Here is a 22,921-nt window from a genome sequence, read left to right as displayed (position 1 = left end):
ACCAAAATCAAGATCACAGTGGTGGGGAGGGGCTGAGAGCTGCATTCAGACCCCACTCAGACCCCACCCATTCACTTTGTCCAGTGGAGTCACCTTTTGAAAGAGTTTGGCTTATTATACACACAGCTGGACACAGGCAGGAAAGGTTGTTCCGATTCGATTGATGCCCTTATGGACCCAGAAATGGCCACGGACCCTTTCAGTGTGCTAGGACCTGTGGATTGGTCGCAGAGGCTGGAAGGAGTGTGCTTGTGCCTACAGGCGGACACAGGCTCCAGGCACTGTTCTGTCTGAAAATGAATCAGGATTCCAGGTGCATCCTGCAGTCTGGTTGATCTGTCCGCACTGGCAGTCGCTGGTGCCGGCTGTACGACCTGTGCAGTGCGGCTGGATGGAAATGGCCTTACAGCAATGGCAGCCCATGCTGACTCCTTGGAACTGGTGGCTTTGGCAAAGAGGTCAGGTAGGGGAAATCTGGCTCCCGTTCTGACTACATGGAAGAAGCTGAGAGGCAGCCTTGCCCAGGATCTAGGGCACGGGGCCAGAGCTCTGAGGGTGTGTCTAAACTGTACCCCTCTGCCGACAGAGGGATGTAGATTAGGCACATCGCTATTGCAAATGAAGCAGGGATTTAAATATCTTGTGCTTCATTTGAATAGAAATGGCCGTCGCTTTTTGCCGATGTGGCACTTTGCGGCCGTCTAAATGGGGATCGGTCGACGAGGAAAGCCTTTTCCGACCGATTCTGTAAACTTCGTTGCACGAGACATAAGGGGTCAGTCGGAAACGGCTTTCCTTGTCAACAAAGTGCTGCGTTGGCAAAAAGCGACGGCCATTTCTATTCAAATGAAGCGCGGGCTATTTAAATCCCTGCTTCATTTACAATAGCGATGTGCCTAATCTACAAGCCTCTGTCGGCAGAGGGGTGTAGTTTAGACACACCCTGATGGCCTGGATTCTTTTCCTGCTCTGCCATCCAACGCTTCCTCTCCCACTCTTCATTTGCCTATTTGGACTGTAAGTGCCTCAAAGCCGGGGCTGTCCCACTGCACGTGCTCAGCGCCTCGTCCAGATCTCAGTTCTGGCCTCTTGGGGCTACCATACCAAATGACGAAAAGCTAAATTCACCGGAGAATCCCTGCACACGCAGGTGAGAGTGGGGCCGTGATTCGCAGCCACCACCAGAGCTACATCCACACCGCAGCGCTAGTTCGAGGTACCCCGAAATAGCTAGTCCATGTCTTTTGAGCACGCCCGTTATTTCGAACCGTAACAGGCTCGCTATTCCGATGTCCCTGCGAGCTTCATTCACGAGGAGGAAGGGAAGTTTGGGAATAGTGGGTTATTTCGAAATAAGTGCTATGTAGACAGCGCCACATTTCAAAATACGCTGTGTAGAAATTGATTCAAATAAGCTATGCAGTTTGCGTAGCTCAAATTGCTCAGCTTCTCTCACACTCCGGGTGCAGTGTAGACGCACCCTGGGAGAGTTATGGATGGTGCAAGGGAGGATTAGCCTGGCAGCTGATGTCCTATTAAGATCATGGTCCTGCAGCCTGGATTGATGACACATTTATCGCACCAGGTCACTGGTTTAAACAGAAACCTAATTCACTTTGTTCTCCTACACAACTCGCCCCATACCAATGGCACCTCTGGGTGGGGAAGGTGGGACAGGCAAGTGCTGACCCTACCCTTCTGTTCAGCCCAGCCTATTATACCAGGCTTGCATCATGGTCAGCTTCTTGCCTAGTGCTTACCCCTGTTGCTGTAGTTGTGCGCATCCATGAAGGACAGGCCCAGCCTCTCGTCCTCCTGCAAGGTGCTCTGATCTGTGAAGCTCCGGTCGATGGCGCTCATCATGTGGGTCTTCTCATGGCGGTAGTTAATAGTAGCTTTGGTCATGTTGACGGGTTTCCTGTAGAAGGGAGACAGAGGGGAAAGGCAACACACGTCATGTTCAGCCACACTGTTATTTCCAGACACAGGCTCGGATTAAAAGCCGGGAGCCTCATTTTCAGAGGCAGCCACGGATTTCTCAGCGGGCCCATTTGAAGCCCCTAGATGTCTAGCTGGCTGACGGCTTGCGGAGCTCTAAGGGTTCTACAAGGTGCCCGCAAGTGCACACTAGTGCAAACCCAGGCCTGTTTGCCTCGCCAGGTATGGCTCACCGGGGCTCATTCACAAACAAAAGGAAGATTCTCACACAACGGTTTGCAGAGGTGAGGGCTTTGGATCAGCCACGCACCGACCTGCTCATTCCTCTGGAAGCCCAGAGGCTCAGACCCTCAAAGGCAGGTGGGCTCCTGAATTCCACTGTGAAAGGCAAGGAGCCTACATCCCTTTGAAGAGCCATGTCTGAGCACCCAGCAGCACCTAATGCAGGGTGATATTGTCAGAAGCACCTAAATGACTTAGGAGCCTAAGTGCAAACTGCAGCCCAGCTCTGCAGTTCTGAAGTCAGCCCTCTGACGGCTGCCTACTCAGAACACTTGAGCCTAACTTTTAAATCTTGGCACATTGCCTATCGATAAATGGCCACAAAGCACAGCTGCCCTCGCCCACCTCGCCCTGATGCCCCCTGGCATGGAACTAATGAGAATGCCTCTTGCATGCCGCTCTCCAGGAAAGCAGACTGGGACTGGATATCCCCACATCGTATGACCACATTCCTTGTCTCTGTGCCTCTGTGCCTGCTTCCGGAGCTGAGATCCCATGGCTGTTACTCATGGGAGTGGTCTGGCAGGTGGCAGCAGAACTGACAATGCACCTGGGTATGGGCCACGTGCGTGCAAAGTGCCAGCAGTGAACATACGGGGAACGTCCTCCCACAGTCAGGCAGATCCTCCAAAGCTCCTCCAACAGATTCCGAAGCAGTCACTCCTTTTGGCTGCCTTCATGCCAGGGGCCCAGCTGGTGCCACCTCTGGGCTGATTTCCACAGATGCTCAAGCATGTGTCTCCCCACCGTGGTCTCCAGCTTAGCCCTGCAAATCAGGCCTGGCGTGCTGCCAACTGGGTGGCCAAAACCTGAGGCTCCTAAAATGAGTGGGCACTTTTGAAATCTTGGACCTGAATTGCTGGCGATGTCCACAGTAGCTCTCTCCCCTCCCCTTCCCCCATGGCAGACTACGGGAGCAACGCCCTAGCATGCTGACCAGTATTGTCACATGAAGCCCATTGGTCTGTTGCCAACCGTTAGCTCTTGTCTGATTCTTGCAAGCTCTTTGGAGCAGCCTTTTTGTTCTGTGTTTGTACAGCGCCTAGCGCAACGGGGTCCCAGCCCATGATCAGGGCTCCTAGGCTCTATATGGCAATACAAACCCTAAACATCAAAGAATCACTGGAGTGAGAAAAGGAACCGGGCCTCAGAACTCAGTCAGTCTGGGCAAGATTATGCTGTATGATACGTTTCTCAGGGCTTGGGCCTGTGCCAGGAACATCCCAGGAAATAAGGTTTTCATCTCTTCTCTTGGGCAATGGGTCTCCCACTGCCTGCATGTTCCCTTTCTTCATTACAATTCTCCATGGCTAGTTTCCACCACCCTCTGCATCAGCCCTTCGACCCACCCAATGTCTCCTTGGCCAGCAGTTACAAATGATCAGAGGAAGACTGATGTATCCTGTGTCATGGGGCTTTATTCTGCTCACCCAACCACAACCGGCTGGCAAACAGCTGCCTCCAGGCCACAACGCCCTCCCTGTCCTGGGTACCACAGAGGGCTAATGACCTCCCATCCTCACCAACAAGTCTCCCTCTGTGGGAGAGGTAGAACTCAGTGGAGGGGACCCTGACATCCCAAGGGGCCAGGCTCAGCCTCCCCCCAGTACTGGCAAAGGCCTAGTTTTTACAAGGCGACTGCATTTGTGGTGTCCGGCGATGCCCAGAGGAAGGGCAGCACACGCCAGCAGTCGTCTCTGAGCAACACGGAGGCATTGCAAGTATCTTCCCAGTGCAACTCAACTCCCTCTGAACACACCTCCCTGCCCATCCTTCCTCCTGCTGCTGACTCTCCCTGTGCCTCCCACTGCCCTCTGCCGGCCCATTAGCACCCTCTCTGGAGCACAAGGAGCTGCTGGGGAAAGCTGCCCTCTCCCCGCTTCTGGGTGCCCATAAAGGATGGAAGGAAGCACAACATCAGTATTGCATGAAGGCTGCTCCCAGCCCGTCTGATACATCCCTGCCCATCATTCTCAGTGCTACACTGCTAGAACGATGGTCCCAGCCCTTCCTGATTAGCCCACTGGATTGCCTGTCACGAAACTTCTTCCTGGAAAGCACGGCCGGCTGGGCACACCGGCCTTCTGAATGGTTCAGGGCAGGCTCAGCCAGTGCTGCGTTAAGCAACACGCCCTATTTCTCTGTAGTTACCCCACAAGGGGAGTTTTGTCCCATCCCACTCGTTTGCATCCCCATGTCCCACGCTGGGACAATCTAGCCTGCAGACCCTGTGGCTAAGGACCCAGGGCACAATCTAGCTCGACACAGAATAAACATCGGGTGGGAGTTGCCTTCGGAGACTTGGGATGCTAACGAGAGGTGGGGCTCAACTCCAGCTAGCTGAGAAACGGTGTCAGCACTGGGGGAAGCGGCTTCCTTGCATCTAGACTGCTGGACTCACAATGGAGGAGCAAGTGCTTGGGTTTGCTGCGGTTTTTATGAAATGGGGTTTGAAGAAAAATTAAAATGTGATTCTCCCCTTTTCCTGCTGAGAGATGTAATAGTTGGACAGTCTCCCCCGCTGCCGTTTTCATCTTTCTTTTGCCACTGTCATTTTTCCAGCATGGGGGAAGTCACCGAACAGAAAAGGAAAAAGGCAAAAAAAAAGAAAATGAAACGGCTAATTTAAGCCCTAATCTGCCACCATTTTCATGGAGGCTGAACGTCACTGGCAAGAGCAGCTCCACGGATTTCCATGGGAGCACTCCCAGCGGTAAAATTAAGCAGGTGCACCAGATTTTGCAAGATCAGGGCCCAAGGAGACATTGAATCCAGACATTCACTGGTGAAAAGGGGCTGGGGGGGACCTGAGGAAGGTTTGGGTTTTGCTGAAAATACAGAACTTGTTTGTGAAAAGATACCGCTTTTTGCTAACATTTCTTGTTTGGAAAAGCCAAGAATTAGTTAAAAAACCAAACCGGGGCTGGGGGGAGGGAGGAGGGAGGAGGGAAGGAGGTTGGAATCCAGCCCTAATGCCAGCTCTAAACCTTCTACCAGGCTGATTTCCATACGAAGCTGCAGCAAAACTCCAGATCTGAACCTCCCCAAATCTTTGATCATTCAAAATCCAGATCCATGTTTATATGCTGCAGTCTGGGCTCTCCTTCTTTTCTAGCAAGTGGGAGCTGAGCCTGGCATGCCATTGGGGGGGGGGAGGGGAGGTTGTTTGCTGATATTGTAACTGGGTTTTAGGTTTTCTTAGCCTCTGAATCAGTCTGGAAGGATCCCCAGCAATGGCAGCTGGAGGAGGACAATGCTGCCAGCTGCAGCTTCCCCTTTCCGCCCCCCTCACCCGCTGGCGGGGGAGCTCCGCCGACAAGACACTTCCTCCAGGGAGGGAGATGCACACAAGGGACACTTGTGACCCTGCATCTCACTGAGGCACAGACTGGGCTCCCGATGGAATTGTAAGACTTGAAATGACCCAAGAGCCAACTTCGGAGGGACACACCAGAGGCGTTGGCACTGGAGCAGTTACAGCAAAGGAAACTTCCCTTGCAGTGGTTATAGTGTAACCAGGGCCGGATTAAGGTGCCCCTTATATCTGCCATCAGGCGCCACACGCCCGGCTCCCGGATCGCAGGCTGCAGCAGCTCCCAGCAACCACCCTGCCGCGACCGCCCGGGGCGGGGGCCACGTTAACCCCTGCAAGCACCAGCCAGCAGTGCCCTTCCCTTTGCGGCCATGGGGCCCTGCATGGACAGGCTTGGCCCGCCCCGGGTGGCACCGGGCTGTGCGCCAGTGGCGGTAGCTGGGCTGGGCCGGGTACATGTGTCCTGCCGCCGCCAGCTCCACACGCCCTCCCCCACACACCGGCGCAGGGGCGGGGCCACGCATGTGCCCTCCCCCAACCCAGGGTACAATTAAACTGGTTGCCCAGGGTGCCAGAATGGCTCGGTCTGGCCCTGGATGTAACACCCCCCCCCCCCAGTAATTCCCGTGTAATATGATCACCTCTCCCTCCCCATGAAGCAGTTACAATGGAACATGCTTTTGAGTTGCAGCTACAGGGCAGATAAAGCCACGGCTACAGCAGAACACATGAGCATCCCCTTTACGTCTGGGCAAACTGCATTGGACTCAGAGCTAAAGTAGGATTTTCACAAGAGTTCAGCACCCATAGTGGACACCAGTGTTTCCAAAGAGCCTTGCTCTCCGGTAAGCGGTCAGACTTCCGTGTGTGCTCAGAGCCCCATGGTTCTCACTAGGACATGGGTGGGCTGTTTTCGCGTGCTCAGCGCCCACAGGCAGGAGCAGACTCCAGGACCTAAAGTGTTGCAAAGTTTAGCAGGGATCTGAAACCTTGTGCTGGGAGGGGGGTGCCAGTCACTGAAAGAGCCCAGCTACGCTCACACTGCCTGTGTAACTACCGTGGCAGTGCAGGGCCCTGGCAGAGGGGGAAAGCTTTGGCAGAGGGGAAGTGGCAGAGACTTTCACTGCTGCCTCACCCGGCAGCATTTCCTTGGGAGGCAGGACTGCAGGACTCTACGCTGCTAAACAGAGAGTGGCCAGGCTGAGCAGAGCCATGGAGACGCCGTACCCTTCAGGCGTGGTGTTATTCTACTCGCCAAAGCCACGTTTCCCCATCCAGAAGGCCATGTCTAGCCATGCTAGAGGAGCTGGGTGGCACGTACGTGACACACCACCGTGAGCCATGTGCCACATAGACAGCTCATCAGAGCCGGACCTGGGGTTGATGGGTCCCGTGTTCCCGCAATGCTGAGCTCTCTTGGAATGGGGACCCTGTATGTTTTCTGTGCCATCTGGAAGCCTGTGAATACTTCAGAAGCATTTTAACAAGCCAAAGAGGCACTTAAAATTTACTTGACATAGAAAGAAACTTGCCGGAGCAGAGAGCGGCAGAGGGAGCGAGAGAGAATGACAATTACTTACGGGTAATAGGAATAGGAATAGTAGTTCCTCCTGGCAAGCGTGCAAACAAAGAGAACAGCAGAAATTGCATAAGCAGCTTTTCTCCAGAGTAATGAAGGGGGAGGCTTATTTGGAATCTGAGGACAAGAGGCCAAAGACTGCTCCATTCACCATGCAAGGGATGGGTGCTGAGGCCGGGGAGGCATGAGAGGGAGGGGCACAGAAAGAAAGTGAGTTGCTGGAAGTGAAAGGCAGCACATCTGCATGCTCACAGCTGGCTTGAGGATATGCAAGAAGCAGCTTAGAATAAATCAGTCTATTGAAGACAATAATGCAAAGTGAGTCCCCCCTACACACCCTACCCTGCGCAGTGAAAGCAGGCATGTGCAAAGGGCCATGGACATGCTCTTCTCTTTCTCCTGGGAACTGGCTTACAACAGGGTAGGGGAGTGGTTCTTTTGGAAATGCACTTGCCCATGGGGCAGCCACTTCTCCCCAGTCCCATCTCAAAAGGACCCGTCACACTGCATTTTCCTTTTCCTTCCATCTCCCACAACACAATGTAAGTGTCTCCACACCTATTGTTCTCCAGGAGTGGGGTGCAGGACACACACAGCGCTCTGGTGTACAAAGCAGAGCAGACACACACCCCGGTCAGGGCACACACAGCCTAAGCCTGCTTATGTAACCTTGTACAAATGCTTCTCTCTAGCCATGATGCCTAGTCTCCATCTCCTGCTCCCTCTTTTGCCTCCACTAGGAGTGCAGCAACAGGACTCTCTTTCTGGCCAATATGGAACTCCCTGGGGAGGTCCAAGAAAACACCGCAGAGGTTGTGTGCGCTGTTGGTCTTAGAGGCTACATCCAGACAGCAAGCCTCTTTCGAAAAAGAGCGTCTAGACTACAACCAGTACTTTTGAAAAAGGAAGCTGCTTTTTGAAAGAGAGCACCCAGGCAATCTGGATGCTTTCTTTCGAAAAAGCACCGTTTGCATTACATAGCGCCTTATTTCGAAAGAGCACTTTCCAAAAAAGGTGTTATTCCTCGTAAAACGAGGTTTTCCGTGGTCAAAAAAACTGCCGCATTCTTTCGATTTACTTTCAAAAGAATGCAGCAGCAGTCTAGACGCAGGGGAAGTTTTTTCGAAAAAACTCCGTAGTCTAGACACAGCCAGGAATTAGTACTGTCAAGTCCTGTTCCCAGGGAACTCTGCCATTCCCGGGGATGATTAAAGTGCCCCACAAATGGCCTTTCCTGCCACACTCAATCACCATCATATTTTCTACAGACCGGTTAGAGCAGCAAATGGTCAAAGTATTTTTGGCCAAGTCCTGCTCTTAGAAAGGCAGCCCAGGTCAGTGACACTTGTCACAGTCAAACTCCAACACAACTGAGTATCACCCACTGCTAAGGAGCCCAAATAAATGGCAAATATTAACATAAAGGACAATAGGAGGCAATTAAAACCACGTTCGATTACAATCAAATGCTGATCATTGGTGATGGAACAGAGATAAAATGTTAGAGAAATCCTAGGCCTGGAAAAGAGCTCAGTGCCCAGAGCCCAACAAACCCCAATGACGTGGTATAAAAGGGGTGCATGGGACCCCATTTTTCCCTTGTAGCAATGATGTTTGTGTCCTAAAATCCTCTGGAGATCACCGCTACGGCCGACCAGCCTAACTCCCTCTGGTGAGAGCTGTACAGGAACTGAACAAATGTAACTTGGAAACGGATTTCCTTCGGAAACTAAAGGAGAAGCCTGAATTACAAACATTCCCTGCAGAACAGAATCTTGGGGGTGGGGATGTTTCTCAAATGGGGAGAATCAGAACAGAATTTTTCTGACAACTCTCAGGATGACCAGAGAAGCGGGGAGCTGGGTTCAGCAGCCTGGGGAACCAGGCAACCCACCTGCCTGCCAGCCAGCCAGCAAGCTGACAAGCCAGCCAGAGAGCTGGGGAGCTAGCCAGCCTGCTGAAAACTGATTCAGAATATTCCTGTGGAATCATCATTTCCCCGAGGCACAGCATTCTGCAGGCATTTTTCCGACCAGCTTTAGCATCTAAACAGCTTTGAATTTCAGCCTGTGGCTCGGATCCATCTCTTCCTCAGCAGGGTGATTTTTGGATGTTGAAACTCTCCAATTCTCTAGTTCCCCCTGATAAAAACATACAGGCCCCAGGGCAATGGAGCAATGCTCTGCCCTGCTCCGCTTCTCTGAGACTTGCTTGGGAAGGAGATAGCTGGCAAGGGTCAGAGGGAGTTTAAAATTCTGCTCACAACTTCCTGCACCTGTTCCCAAGGGCCTCACTCTGACCTCCATTACACTGCCTAAATCCAGAGCAACCCCCATGGAAGTCAGTGAGGTTACTCCAAGGTTATGCCAGTGTAACAGAGCTGGCTCTTAAGAGCTGTCTGGACTCTCAGCTGGTTTGAATCAGCAAAGCTTCTTTTAAGTCAATAGAGCTCTGTGGATTTACACCAGCTGAGGTTTTGGCCCAGGGTCTTTTCTTGCTGGCTTTTAACATACTTGCCTTATATTGCTATTTCGGGATCCTGGGAGGAGAAGGAGTCTAATTGGTCCCCTTTATTCTCCAGCATGACAGGTCTGCTTTCTAATGATCCCTCCAGCTAGCTGTGCCTCCGGCCTCCTTCAGTAAAAGGGAGCCAGCCATTTAGAGAACTGCAGCCCAACAAACACTGGGGGAGCAGTAGCTGCCCACAGAACGCTCCCAGCGGTAGGTGTCCTGGAAAGCCCCTGCCTCTTCCTCTGGAGACAGCCTCACCCCACGTGGCTTCCTGAGTAATTCACCCAGCAAATGCCACAGTCAAATCCATGCAGCTGGCATCTATTTCCAAGGCTCAGCTCTTTGGCTGAGCGCACCTCTCAACCAGGGACACGTCATCCCTCCGGAATCCCGGGCTTGCTTGCACTAGGATGCAGGTGATGCTGACTTGCTGGTCAGCAGGCTGCAGCATCCTTCCGGGGAGACAATGCAATGTGTGTATCTCCTGGCCCTCCCCTGTCAGCCAGTCCCTCACTACAGCCCTCGTCCTGAAGTTACAGTGTCCAGAGCTGCTGCGTGGAATCGCGAGGAATGGTAGAGTCCCTGCACACTTGGCACGTCCTAACCAGTTCCCTACTGCAGGCTTTGCAGCACGAAGTCCAGGGCATGCACCCCTGGGAACAGCAAAGACTGTCAGAGTTGCCAGGTCAGTTTCGAGTCCTGAATGTTTCAAGCCCAGCACCCTGGGGGCAGATGCTCCTCTCAGCACCGATTCAGGTGGAGCGGAAGTGCTGGTAAAATCCACCAAGGGAGACATTCTGCTTTCTGAGAAGTCTTCAGCTCTACAGAGAATCGCTGGCCTTGTCAGCCTGTGTGGTTTGGTCCAAGCCCTGGAGGCTGGGCCTGCCTCCTAGAAACTTCCTTCACTGACTCCCTGGCTCAGACGCCATGGAGATCCTCGGCTGAACAGACAGTTTGCCTCCACCTCCTTCTGGCAAGGGCACATTTCCCCCATTGATGGTCATTCACAAGGAGAGTTCTCAGTTTGTGCGCAGTATTATCCCTCCCTCCTCTCCTTGGTTGGGCACAAGGTTGGACACCATAAGGACATCCTTTGCTGGGCTGTCTCCTGTCAGCATTAACCCATGGCCTGTCCAGGGGGCTTCACTCTGATTTACTGTCCTTGGTTCTCCATAGGCCTTCCTTAAGGGTACGTCTACACAGCAGCGTTATTTCGAAATAACACAGTGCACATCCACACAGCAAGCCATTATTTCAAAACTAGCCAATTAGCCCGTCATTTTCAGGTCTCTCCTCCATGTCGGTCTTCTCTCCTGAGCCTCCGGTCTCTCGCTACATCTCTCTCTCTCTCTCTCTCTCTCCTCCTCCTACTGCCTCCCCCCCCCTCTCAGCTCTCCTCCGCCACCTGCCTCTCTCTGTCTCTCTCTTTCTCTTCTCCTCCCCCTCCTGCCTCCCACCTGGGGGACCGCAGAGCCCAAACGGTCGTTTGGGCTCCTCACTCCCGTGCTGCATGGGGAACATGGAGCCCGAACGGTCGCTTGCTTCACTTGCTCCCACGTGGCACCCTGGTTGAGCGGTGCAGAAGTCAGCCAAGCGCCACTGCAGGAGGTGAAGGGGGGTGGGGTGGTGACGTTCACAGCCAAGGGGGGGGGCCTGGAGCCACTGTCACGCCGCACGTCACCACCCCACCTCCCTCACCTCCCGCCGTGGCGCTTGGCTGACTTCTGCGCCGCTCAGCCGGGCCACCACGGGGGAGCAAGCGGAGCAAGCGACCATTTGGGCCTTGCACTCCCCAAGCAGCACGGGCCGCCCAGAGGGAACAGCCAGCATTTCAGCAACCGCGCCCCCCAGTGGGAACAGCCAGCATTTCAGCAACCGCGCCCCCCAGAGGGAACAGCCAGCATTTCAGCCACAGCGACCCCCAGAGGGAACAGCCAGCATTTCAGCAACCGCGCCCCCCCAGAGGGAACAGCCAGCATTTCAGCAACCGCGCCCCCCAGAGGGAACAGCCAGCATTTCAGCCACAGCGACCCCCAGAGGGAACAGCCAGCATTTCAGCAACCGCGCCCCCCCAGAGGGAACAGCCAGCATTTCAGCAACCGCGCCCCCCAGAGGGAACAGCCAGCATTTCAGCAACCGCGCCCCCCAGAGGGAACAGCCAGCATTTCAGCAACCGCGCCCCCCAGAGGGAACAGCCAGCATTTCAGCAACCGCGCCCCCCAGAGGGAACAGCCAGCATTTCAGCAACCGCGCCCCCCCAGAGGGAACAGCCAGCATTTCAGCAACCGCTCCCCCCAGAGGGAACAGCCAGCATTTCAGCAACCGCGCCCCCCAGAGGGAACAGCCAGCATTTCAGCAACCGCGCCCCCCAGAGGGAACAGCCAGCATTTCAGCAACCGCTCCCCCCAGAGGGAACAGCCAGCATTTCAGCAACCGCTCCCCCCAGAGGGAACAGCCAGCATTTCAGCAACCGCGCCCCCCCCAGAGGGAACAGCCAGCATTTCAGCAACCGCGCCCCCCAGAGGGAACAGCCAGCATTTCAGCAACCGCGCCCCCCCAGAGAGAACAGCCAGCGTTTCAGCAACAGCGCCCCCCCCCGGAGGGAACAGCCAGCATTTCAGCAACCGCGCCCCCCCCCAGAGGGAACAGCCAGCATTTCAGCAACCGCGCCCCCCAGAGGAAACAGCCAGCATTTCAGCAACCGCGCCCCCCCAGAGGGAACAGCCAGCATTTCAGCAACCGTGCCCCCCAGAGGAAACAGCCAGCATTTCAGCAACCGCCCCCCCCAGAGGGAACAGCCAGCATTTCAGCAACTGTGCCCCCCCCAGAGGGAACAGCCAGCATTTCAGCAACCGCGCCCCCCAGAGGAAACAGCCAGCATTTCAGCAACCGCCCCCCCCAGAGGGAACAGCCAGCATTTCAGCAACCGCGCCCCCCCCAGAGGGAACAGCCAGCATTTCAGCAACCGTGCCCCCCCGAGAGGGAACAGCCAGCATTTCAGCAACCGCGCCCCCCAGAGGAAACAGCCAGCATTTCAGCAACCGCCCCCCCCAGAGGGAACAGCCAGCATTTCAGCAACCGCGCCCCCCCCAGAGGGAACAGCCAGCATTTCAGCAACCGCGCCCCCCCAGAGGGAACAGCCAGCATTTCAGCAACAGCGCCCCCCAGAGGGAACAGCCAGCATTTCAGCAACCGCGCCCCCCCCAGAGGGAACAGCCAGCATTTCAGCAACCGCGCCCCCCAGAGGGAACAGCCAGCATTTCAGCAACCGCGCCCCCCAGAGGAAACAGCCAGCATTTCAGCAACCGCTCCCCCCAGAGGGAACAGCCAGCATTTCAGCAACAGCGCCCCCCAGAGGGAACAGCCAGCATTTCAGCAACCGCGCCCCCCCCAGAGGGAACAGCCAGCATTTCAGCAACCGCGCCCCCCAGAGGGAACAGCCAGCATTTCAGCAACCGCGCCCCCCCCAGAGGGAACAGCCAGCATTTCAGCAACCGCGCCCCCCCCAGAGGGAACAGCCAGCATTTCAGCAACCGCGCCCCCCCCAGAGGGAACAGCCAGCATTTCAGCAACCGCCCCCCCCAGAGGGAACAGCCGGCATTTCAGCAACCGTGCCCCCCCCAGAGGGAACAGCCAGCATTTCAGCCACCGCGCCCCCCAGAGGGAACAGCCAGCATTTCAGCAACCGCGCCCTCCAGAGGGAACGGCCAGCATTTCAGGCAACAGCACCCCCCAGAGGGAACAGCCAGCATTTCAGCCACCGCGCCCCCCCCGAGGGAACAGCCAGCATTTCAGCAACCGCGCCCCCCAGAGGGAACAGCCAGCATTTCAGGCAACAGCGCCCCCCAGAGGGAACAGCCAGCATTTCAGGCAACAGCGCCCCCCAGGGGGAACAGCCAGCATTTCAGGCAACAGCGCCCCCCCCCCCGAGGGAACAGCCAGCATTTCAGTGTTACAGACTCTCAGACACTGGGCTACTATATATATGATAATGTTGAGCTGGAGGACTTCTTACCCCGGCCCCTGTAACCTTCAATTCACAAGGTGTAAGGGAAGTGGAAGGACTTTCTCTTCCTTCGACTTTCTGCTGTGTAGACAGCGCCAAAAGCTGAATTAAGCTATTTCGACTTCAGCTACACAACTGACGTAGCTGAAGTTGCGTAGCTTAATTTGATTCTTGCCCTGCTGTGTAGAGGGGCCCTGTGAGAGTTTCTGCTCTACTGATCACTCTCCCTTGCTGGGCCCACAATGCATCACATTTTATTTTTGAAGAGTTTTGCTGTTTTTCTCCTGTCTAGTAAGTGTCCCCCCAGCTCCATGGAGCACAGTCATGGTGAAGGTAACAAGTTCAGCATCAGCAGCCACTGAATGTGCCTGTTCCCAGCTCTACCTTCCCAGAGCTGGGTCCCAATTAATGGGTTCAGATCCAACGGCAGGCCTCAGCGACATGCTGCATAAGTGGGGACAGTGAGACAGGATCCTGTGACTGCAGCACGGGACAGACCATGCCCATGCCACCGCTGAGACAGGCTGGCTAAAGTATGAAGTCACCCCACGCCTCATGAGGGAGGTCAGAAGCTGGTTTGAAACAGTGTGGCCCAGCTGGGATTCCAGCCTCAGCTCTGCCCATCATTGCCCCGTGCCTCAGTTTCCCCATCCCTGGCTGTCCTCCTTCATAGAGCACTTGAGCCCTACAGATGAAGAGTGCTCTGCAAGAGCTAAGGATTGCCGTTGCCCTTTGTGACAAGCTCATTGTCTAGTTGAGAGCAAGCTAAAAAATCTTTGGGGGTTGTTTCTGTTTTGTTTTTCAGTAAGTTTTGGCATTAATAGCAACTCTCCCCCCCCCCCAAAAAAAATCTACTAAATGTAAAACTCATCAGATGCCTTGAAAGCCTCCAGCATGGAAATTCACAAGCCACAATTTCTGAGTCTCCACTACAACACCCACAGTACTGCGGCTGAACAGGGCCACGGCAGGGACACCCGAAATCATGGCCCAGGTGCTCGCTTCCTGCTCGACAGGAATCACCAGAAGGACCAGACCAGGGACTCCAGCATCACACCTTGAAGAGGGCCAGGACTAGCTGCTTCAGAACAAGGCACAAGAAGCCTTCTCCCCTGTGGGCAATGACACAATAACCGGCCTGTGGAGAAGGTTCTGCCTGACCCGATAGTCAAGGCTGGTTTACGGCTTGAAGCAGGAGGGCAAAGGCCCCTCCAGACATTTGCAGGCTGGCTTTTCAACCAGGTCCGAATGTTAATTATTCTTGTCATGCGCGATGGCCTTAACCCCTTATTTGCACTGGTGGCCCAGGGCGTGGCTCCACCCTTGCATTACTGCATTGCGATTCTTTGGGCACCGAGTCCCTGGCTCAGAGAGCTGAATGCTGGCCTGGCCAAAGGGTTTGCAGGGCCCAAGGCAGGATTCTGGGAGCGGGGCCCCAGGCCCGGCTGGTGGATGGTGAATACTCAGCAGCGCAGGGCCCCGAAGGTATTTGCCTTGCCCTAGGGCCAGGCCTGGCTGAATGCTCTGACCCAGGGAGGAGCAGAGAGCGTTCCCACTAAGCCCGGACAGTGTGTGGGCACTGAGACACTGACCATGGCTGAGAGGAGGGCGCGAGCTAACAGGGAACCTCATTGCTCCCCTTGCTTCCCCCTCCTTTGTGAGCCTGTCGCTGACGCTCTGCCCTGGCCCAGCTCGCAGGCAGCTGAGGAAACAAACCTGCTGTCAAGCGCAGCTGCAGTGCCAGGCCAGGGCTCACAGGAGAGTTCCCTCCCTTTTATTATCTTTCCTCCCTCGTCTTATCTGCTCGTAAACAGAGATGGAAGCTGGAGATGGGAGCGGTGAGCCAGGAGGAAAAACCCACTGGAGTTGAGGCGGGGCGAGGCGGGGGCGCAGAAGACCTAGCCAGGCAGGAAGAGGTCCAGTTCTTGGAGCGATACCAGTGAGAACACTGAGCCCTGGCTGGATACAGCAGCAGGGAGAGAATATCCATGAGACAGGCTGCGAGGGCCCTTTGAATACCGAACAGGGTGCAGCGGTGCCAGATCGCAGACAGGACGCGTCCCCTTTGTATCTCCAGCCTGCATCTTCCTCTGGCGCTTGCAGCTGGACGGGGAAAGGAGGGAGACAGAAAGAAGGGAAGGCCTGGCCAAGGATCGGCTGGTTCTGTGGGGCAGGGCAGCTGGTTGCTGCAGTGGTATCTCTGGACCCATGGGCAACATGGCTTTCCAAATGGTCTGGCTCAATCCTGCCAGGGGCTGGGTTGCTGGAGCCAATGCAGGCCGAGGTGTACAGCTAGTTCAGATTAGGAAGCCTAGTCCGAACTAGCTAGTTCGTGCCGCGTGTAGCCACGCGGCACGGAGTCCGGACTAGCCGGCATTTAAAAATGGCGCCTGCCGGGATCATGCAAATGAAGCCCGGGAAATTCAAATCCCGGGCTTCATTTGCAACTCCGTATAACTACATTAACCACCCTAGTGCGAACTAGGGTGGTAGTGCAGACATACCCAGAGAGTCTACATGGCAGGGCTTAACTCGAAATTACTTACATCAATTGAGTAGCTCATTTGGAAACAGGGGGCGTTGACAGAGCACCTATTTCCCAACAGGGAACTCTTCCTCCCTCCTCCCTTACTCCTTATACAAGGAGGGTTCCCGGAGTCAGAGCAACAGGTCCTCCAGCTTGAGAGCATTTTGACACGACTTTGAAAAGCTGCTGGCTGTGCAGACGTGGCCTATTTCGGAATAGTGCTGCAGGGCAGACTTGCCCTACACGAGTGACTTAGCCCGACTGCTGGGGCCTGGTCACCCTGCGAGGCTCCTCTGCACCCTGCTGCCGGGAAACGACCACGCCTGCCTCTGCCAAAGTGCAGGACATTAAGGAAGGCCCGGCCCAGCCGTTCAAAACACAATGGCCGAGCGAGAGCTCGGAGGCCCATCCCAGTCTAGCCAACTGAGCCTACTCTGAAGGGACCAGGCTGCTCCCAGCACTACCCCGGTGCCCCAGCCGTGGGCACCGCTGAAGGAACAGTAACACGCTGGCTTCATTATAAAGTCTGATCATCGCACTGGAGCCAAAGCAGCGACGGGCACCCACATGGCTGAGTTTCTGGCGAGGGCTCAGCTGTTTGGCCATGCAGAGCTGAACTGGACTCAGCCCTTGGCTCTGTAACAAGTTCCTCATGTGACCAAAGCAAGGGGCTTCGCCACCCCATGCCTCAGTTTCCCCATCTGATAAATGGGGGGAATGGGTTGGTTTATTTTGATTTCAAACAACAGAGAGGCCTGTCTAAGGCTTGAGGAGCCCTAACATAACTATTCTCACAGTAAGTGCCATTCCAGCCTCTCAGCAGCTTTCAAATCAGCAGTTCCCCAGGAACCCTGCCAACCAGTCACTTGCCCCCTTCACTGTCTAGGGAACATATGCTCAGCCTTCTCCAGAGCTCCTAGCAGATCTCTGCAGGGGAGCTAATGCCTCGTGGTGCTCAGACACTGCAGGGATTGGGGGGAAGCAGGCAGGCACCTAAGCATCTAGACTCAGGATAGAATCATGCCTTAGATCCCTCCCAAAACAGGCCAAATACAGCTCTCCCAGAGCCCACACATGCTGCCCTGAATGGGGACAAGTCACCTCTGCTGGCCCAGGGAGAGGGGAATTAGTTCACAACCCAGTTGTGGGTTCTGGGCAGCTCTGACCCAGGAGCAGAACTAATGCCCTTTGCAAGCAAAAAGCTGTGGGATGGAGAGGCGCTTGCACGAGGCCAGAGAACAGCAGCGGTGATGTCTGTGATCCTGGCTCTTCCCAAGAGTCGGATGCATTTGGGGATTCAGGTCTGAGGGTCCAGCATGCCCCATAATAGAGCTGAGTCCAGGCCACATAAAATTCAACACCTCCCCAAGCCCCCAGGAACTTTGGATTCTGTTTAGTTGGAGGCTCTGTTAGGTGCTTCCAGACTTTAGCAGATTCTTCTCCGTATCCTTCCCAGACAGGCAGATCAACTTCCTTATTCCTATCCTACAGGTGTGGGAACTGAGGCTCTGTGACCTGCCCCAAGGCCATGGTCTGGGGACAGAAGCCAAATCTCTGGCCACCCAGTCTTGCATCTTCCCTGCATGTCCATCTCCCTCCCACCCTGAGCTCTGCTTTGGGTTTCTCTCTGCTTATAACACTGCACTAGCTGCACTAACTGAATGATGATGAGGAGAGGCTGTTCCTATCCAGCGCTAAAGGCTGTTCAGGGATTTGGTCTGTGTGGTCTGTGGGGTTTGCCTGACATGCTGCATGTCGCTCCGCTAGTGTTTTGGAAACCACGTGACCCGCTCCAGGGGCATATCTTGGCCAGGGGTAGGAAGGAGAATTCAATCAGGAAAGAAGGGTGCCTGCTGCAGTTACTTCTCTAGAGCACCATGTATCAGCCCAAGTGGGCGCCTGGCTGTTAGGGCTCATCCCACAGGTCCCCTGCACAGGAGTTCAGCTCTCTCACCAAGTCTCACAGGGTGCCTACAGTGCAGGCACATGGCATGATGACAACTCGTGTAGACACGCCAGCCGAGGTTAATCTAGCTAGCTCGGGTCCCAGAGCAGCCAAGCCACATCAGCATAGGAGTCAGCACAGGCTGTGCAAGCCTGTCTCGAACCCTGGATAACTACTCACAAGGCTGCCGTGGCTTCATGCAAGCAGGACCAGAGCTAGGTAGATTGAAGCTAGCTCGGGCATGGCTCCGGGACCTGCAGTCCTGCCTTGGGAATGTGCCGTAGACATCCCCCAGGCTCGGTGCAGTCACTTGGTCACACCATGAAGAACAAGAGACAGAGAGTGAGATTTCATGGACTGATTTGCAAAATTCAAAACCAATTTCTGCTTTAAAAAACCCCAAGCCAGCAGCCTCTGAGGAGTGATTAAATCTCTGCATCATTGAGTGATAATCTGAGAAACAAATTGAGTAGGCATCAGAATGGAACTTTCCACAGGATTGTCTCTTCCTGTGCCTCTTTTCTTAGATTGATACGGAGAGAGCGAGCGAGAGCGTGAGGGAGAGAGAGGGAGAGAGCCGTGCGTGCCTGTAGCTGATTGTTCTTTATTCAGCTCTGCTGCTACTGCACCTGGAACGCTCTGGCTGTTTTTAGACACCTCCTCCCCCCCAGAAAAATGTTGGCAATGTGAAGGCAGTTCCGGGAAGGGCCCAAGAAACAGCCTGGCAGACTAGAGTGAGAAGGGGAATTAGGTTGACTAAGTAGGCACTAGGGGTGTGTCTAGACTACATGCCTCCTTCGACGGAGGCATGTAGATTAGCCAGATCGGAAGAGGGAAATGAAGCCGCGATTAAAATAATCGCGGCTTCATTTAAATTTAAATGGCTGCCCCGATCTGCCGATCAGCTGTTTGTCGGCAGATCGGGGGAGTCTGGACGCGATGCCCCGACAAAGAAGCCTTTCTTCATCGACACAGGTAAGCCTCGTGAAACCAGGTTTACCTGTGTCGATGAAGAAAGGCTTCTTTGTCGGGGCATCGCGTCCAGACTCCCCCGATCTGCCGACAAACAGCTGATCGGCAGATCGGGGCAGCCATTTAAATTTAAATGAAGCCGCGATTATTTTAATCGCGGCTTCATTTCCCTCTTCCGATCTGGCTAATCTACATGCCTCCGTCGAAGGAGGCATGTAGTCTAGACACACCCTAGGAGATCACTTAATAATGGGCCCCTGAAGGGCACATGCCCAAGGAATTAGTGGAAATGGGCAGAGGGTAAACCCAGCAGTAATGAGAGGAAATCGAGCAAAGGGTAATTGAGGGAGACCGTCAAGAGACCATTGGTGAGCTCAGCCCAAGGGCGGGCTAGACACGGAAGGGAAGGGCTGGAAGCATCGTCGTGAGGTTCACAGAAGCCTGGACAAAACCCAGAAGAACCAGTCACTGCAAAGGACTCAGCAAGTTCCTCCTTCTCGGATTGTTTGGATTCCTTGTGATACAAGTCCTGCCTCCATTGCTTTCAGAGCGGTGGCTGCAGCACATGTAGACACACCCGAGCGTATTCTGATCCAGCTAATCCCAATCCTAGCAGGCGTGGGCCGTGGCAGCATGGCCTATACAAGCCCGCCCAGAACCCCGGGATGTACTCGAGCACTTAGCCCCTGCTGCGGAGACTTTGCTGCCGTCATTGTCGGTGCTTGCTAGATCAAAGCTAGCTTGGGGTCATCTACATGTCACACTTCCCCATTCACAGGGCGTGAGGCTCCATTTAGGCACCGAAAACAGCACTGAGGCCTCAGAGTTGAGAATGGCATGCAGCCGACTCCACGGTCTTGTCCTCTGGCTCCCGAGCCACTAACTCTAGCGACCATCCCCGCTCGGCGCGTCCGTGTTCTCCGGTAATCGCCTGGCTCTTCCCTACCACTGCGGATCTTGGCCAAGACGTCAGGCCGCAGGCGACTCTGAATGAAGATTATGCCCTGCCCCACCCTGTGTTCTGAGGGGTCACCAGCCAGCTCCAATTGCTCTGCAGAAGATACGGTGGTTGGGCTAGTGCCCCCGCACGGGCTCTCCCTGAGGGCCCCCCGCCCCTGCTGCCAGAGGAGCCAACAGCCTCCGTGAGCTCCGGGGCAAAGTATGGGGGGGCTGGCTCTCGGGAGGGGTGGGGCCAGGCTGTGACTCCCGTCCCCACCCCGCTCTCAGAGAGTGCAGCATGGTGCTCCAGCAGCTATTTTAGGGTCTGGGGCTCTGGCCGCTGCCACAACAACAGTGGTGACGGCTGGGCACCCCGACCCCTTTGAATCACTGGGCCCAGAGGCAACTGCCCCCTTTCCCCCGCCTGCCGGCTGCCGAGTCCAGAGCACAAGAGCCTGGTTTCCCCGTCTGCATTAGGGACGCATGAGCCCTGGCAGTGAACTGATGCCCCCGGGGAGGTGACCAAAGGCCCCAGTGCTGTCACCGCATCTCCGTTCACCTCCACACAAGCTCCAGCTGCAGGGCACTTGGCCTCGGGGTGCCTGTCTTCTGCTGAGCATTTGGGCTGCAGGTGGACCCTGGCGCTGGGTGCTGGGAAGCCCCCGGCTCTGGGGAGCTCTTCGTGGCTTCGTTCCTGGCTCCAAGGAGCAACTTGGCTCTGAATTGGCTCTTTGCTTTGGCCTTACAGCAGAGCAAAGCTAAAGGACCCCAATGGGGACTGACTGTCCACACGTGCTGAGGCCCCTTCCCCTTCCATATAATTATTTACAGAGAGCAGGACAAGCACATCAGCCCGGCACTTCCCGAGGCCTGGAAAGTGAGCAAACGCCTTCCCTTCCCTTCCCTCCCATGGGCTTGAGGGCCCTTTGTGCAGGGACTGTACCTACTGACCCCGCCACAGTCCGGCTCTTGCTTGGAGTGAATCGAGATTCCACCCGCCGAAAGGCCCTGCAGGGAGCAGCAGCTGCTCCTTGGCAAGCGGCAGCCAGAGCAGAGTGAAAACACCCTCCCAAGGCCACGTGGAAACCCCAGCACTGGGCGACGCTCTGGAGGATAAAGCGCAGGCCTTTTATTCACCCAGCTGATTTCTTGTCTCACTAAGCAAAGGTCAGGAACTCTTGCGGCTGGGAACTACACTGATCTAGCTAAGGCCTTGGGGGAACATGCTAGACGTGACCCCACAGGTCCACGCTCTCTTTCAAGTCAAGCTGCTCTAGGAATCTCCTAGCACGCCTCCGCAGTGCTGCCTCTGGACTTTTATCTCTTTATGGAACAGATAAATCGCCAAGTGGGAGACCTGACCCAAAAATACAGGCCCCTCCGCCTCCGCTGGCTTTTCCCCCGGGGATGGTGGTTTGGGGCTGGGAAAGGCTGCCAGAGAACTAAGCTCCCTCCAGGACTTGCTCACACAGAACACACCGGAGACCACAGAGCTGAGCGCAGTACAAAATCAGGTGATATCCCTGATACAAACTTGGGACCTCCTCTTAAAATAAGGAATAAGGGATCTTTTGGAAAAGGCTTTATTTTCCGAAAGATCCGCGTCTAGACTGGCGCTTTTTTCCAGCAAAGCGCCGAGCCGGAAAAAAGCGGCAGCCATGTTTATGCAAATGAAGCAGGGGGGATTTAAATCCCTGCTTCATTTGCAATTGTGATGTGTCTAATTTGCATCCCTTTTACGGAAAAGGGATGCAGTCTAGACACAACCCCAAGGCTGTGACTAGACTGGCAAGTTTTTCTGCAAAATCATTTGATTTTGCGGAAAAACTTGCCAGCTGTCTACACTGGCCACTTGAATTTCCGGAAAAGCACTGACGATCTCCTGTAAAATCATCAGTGCTTTTTCGGAAATACTATGCTACTACCGTTCGGGCAAAAGTCTTTTTCCAAAACACTTTTGAGCAAAAGGCCCAGTGTAGACAGCATAGTATTGTTTTCTGCAAAAAAGCCCCGATCGCGAAAATGGCGATCGGGGCTTTTTTGCGGAAAACCGCATCTAGGTTGGCCACAGACGCTTTTCCGCAAAAAGTGCTTTTCCGGAAAAGCGTCCTGCCAATCTAGACGCGCTTTTCCGAAAATGCTTTTAACGGAAAACTTTTCCGTTAAAAGCATTTTCGGAAAATCATGCCAGTGTTGACGTAGCCCCAGTGTTAGTGAGGCAAAACCATCTGGGCAGCTTTTGCTGCTTCCAAGCAGGCTTTGGCTTAGTGGGGCTAACAGCAGGGTTGGCCCCCTGCGCTAAAGAGGTTCCCCAGGAGCGGGAAGAGTGCAGACCCCCATGCAGACAAAGCCTTCGCCTCAGGGCCTTTCCTGGGGCCACCTGACTGTGACAGACGTCAACGCCACTCCCAGCTCAGGGAGCCTGTTTTCCCACCAGTTTTCTGCCCAGGGACCCTCTTCTCCTACCAGCCAGCTTCTGGGTGCCTTTGGCCTACAGCAAAGGCACAAGCCGGAGCAGGACAGTGTACAGCAAGGAGCTGCGGCCATGCAGCGAGGAGAACTCCCCACCTTGGTACCCATCTGCAGCGAAAGGCCTGCAGTGCCTCTGGAGGGGCAGACATGAGCTGGCGGCACAGACACAAGATGGAAGAGCCCCCTGCGGTGCAGCTCTCGGCCAGCTTGGCTGCAAGGGCATGGAGCTGCCATGGCGGTCACAGCTCGGGTCGCTCTCTGAGAGCTTTCCTGCGGGCAGCAGCTCGGCGTGCCTTGCTGGGCATAGGTCAGTGGCAATCGCTGTTTGCATTTCTTAGTGCTCTGCCAGGACCGGCAGGGCTCCTCTGGCCGCGGGGGGACCCTGCCTCGGCAAAGGAGCTGCCAGTGGCAGGCCTGGTGCAGGCAGCCGGCCGGGG

The 22,921-nt window shown here is 55.1% G+C and overlaps 1 protein-coding gene across 3 annotated transcripts in view; it reads right to left on the bottom strand.

The window, feature by feature from the left end:
* Window positions 1–22,921, bottom strand: part of PTPRU (protein tyrosine phosphatase receptor type U) — a 271,696-nt gene that overhangs the window by 57,410 nt on the left and 191,365 nt on the right. For all 3 annotated transcript variants that reach the window (XM_006112017.4, XM_006112018.4, XM_006112020.4), the window contains exon 15: window positions 1,761–1,918. In XM_006112017.4, coding sequence (XP_006112079.2) covers window positions 1,761–1,918 — 158 coding nt within the window. The remainder of the gene's footprint in view (window positions 1–1,760; window positions 1,919–22,921) is intronic.

Source organism: Pelodiscus sinensis, chromosome 25 (genome assembly GCF_049634645.1).
Source record: "Pelodiscus sinensis isolate JC-2024 chromosome 25, ASM4963464v1, whole genome shotgun sequence".
Lineage (NCBI taxonomy): Eukaryota > Metazoa > Chordata > Testudines > Trionychidae > Pelodiscus > Pelodiscus sinensis.
The sequence above is the reverse complement of the archived record's forward strand: the minus strand, read 5'-3'. Positions and strand labels throughout refer to the sequence as shown.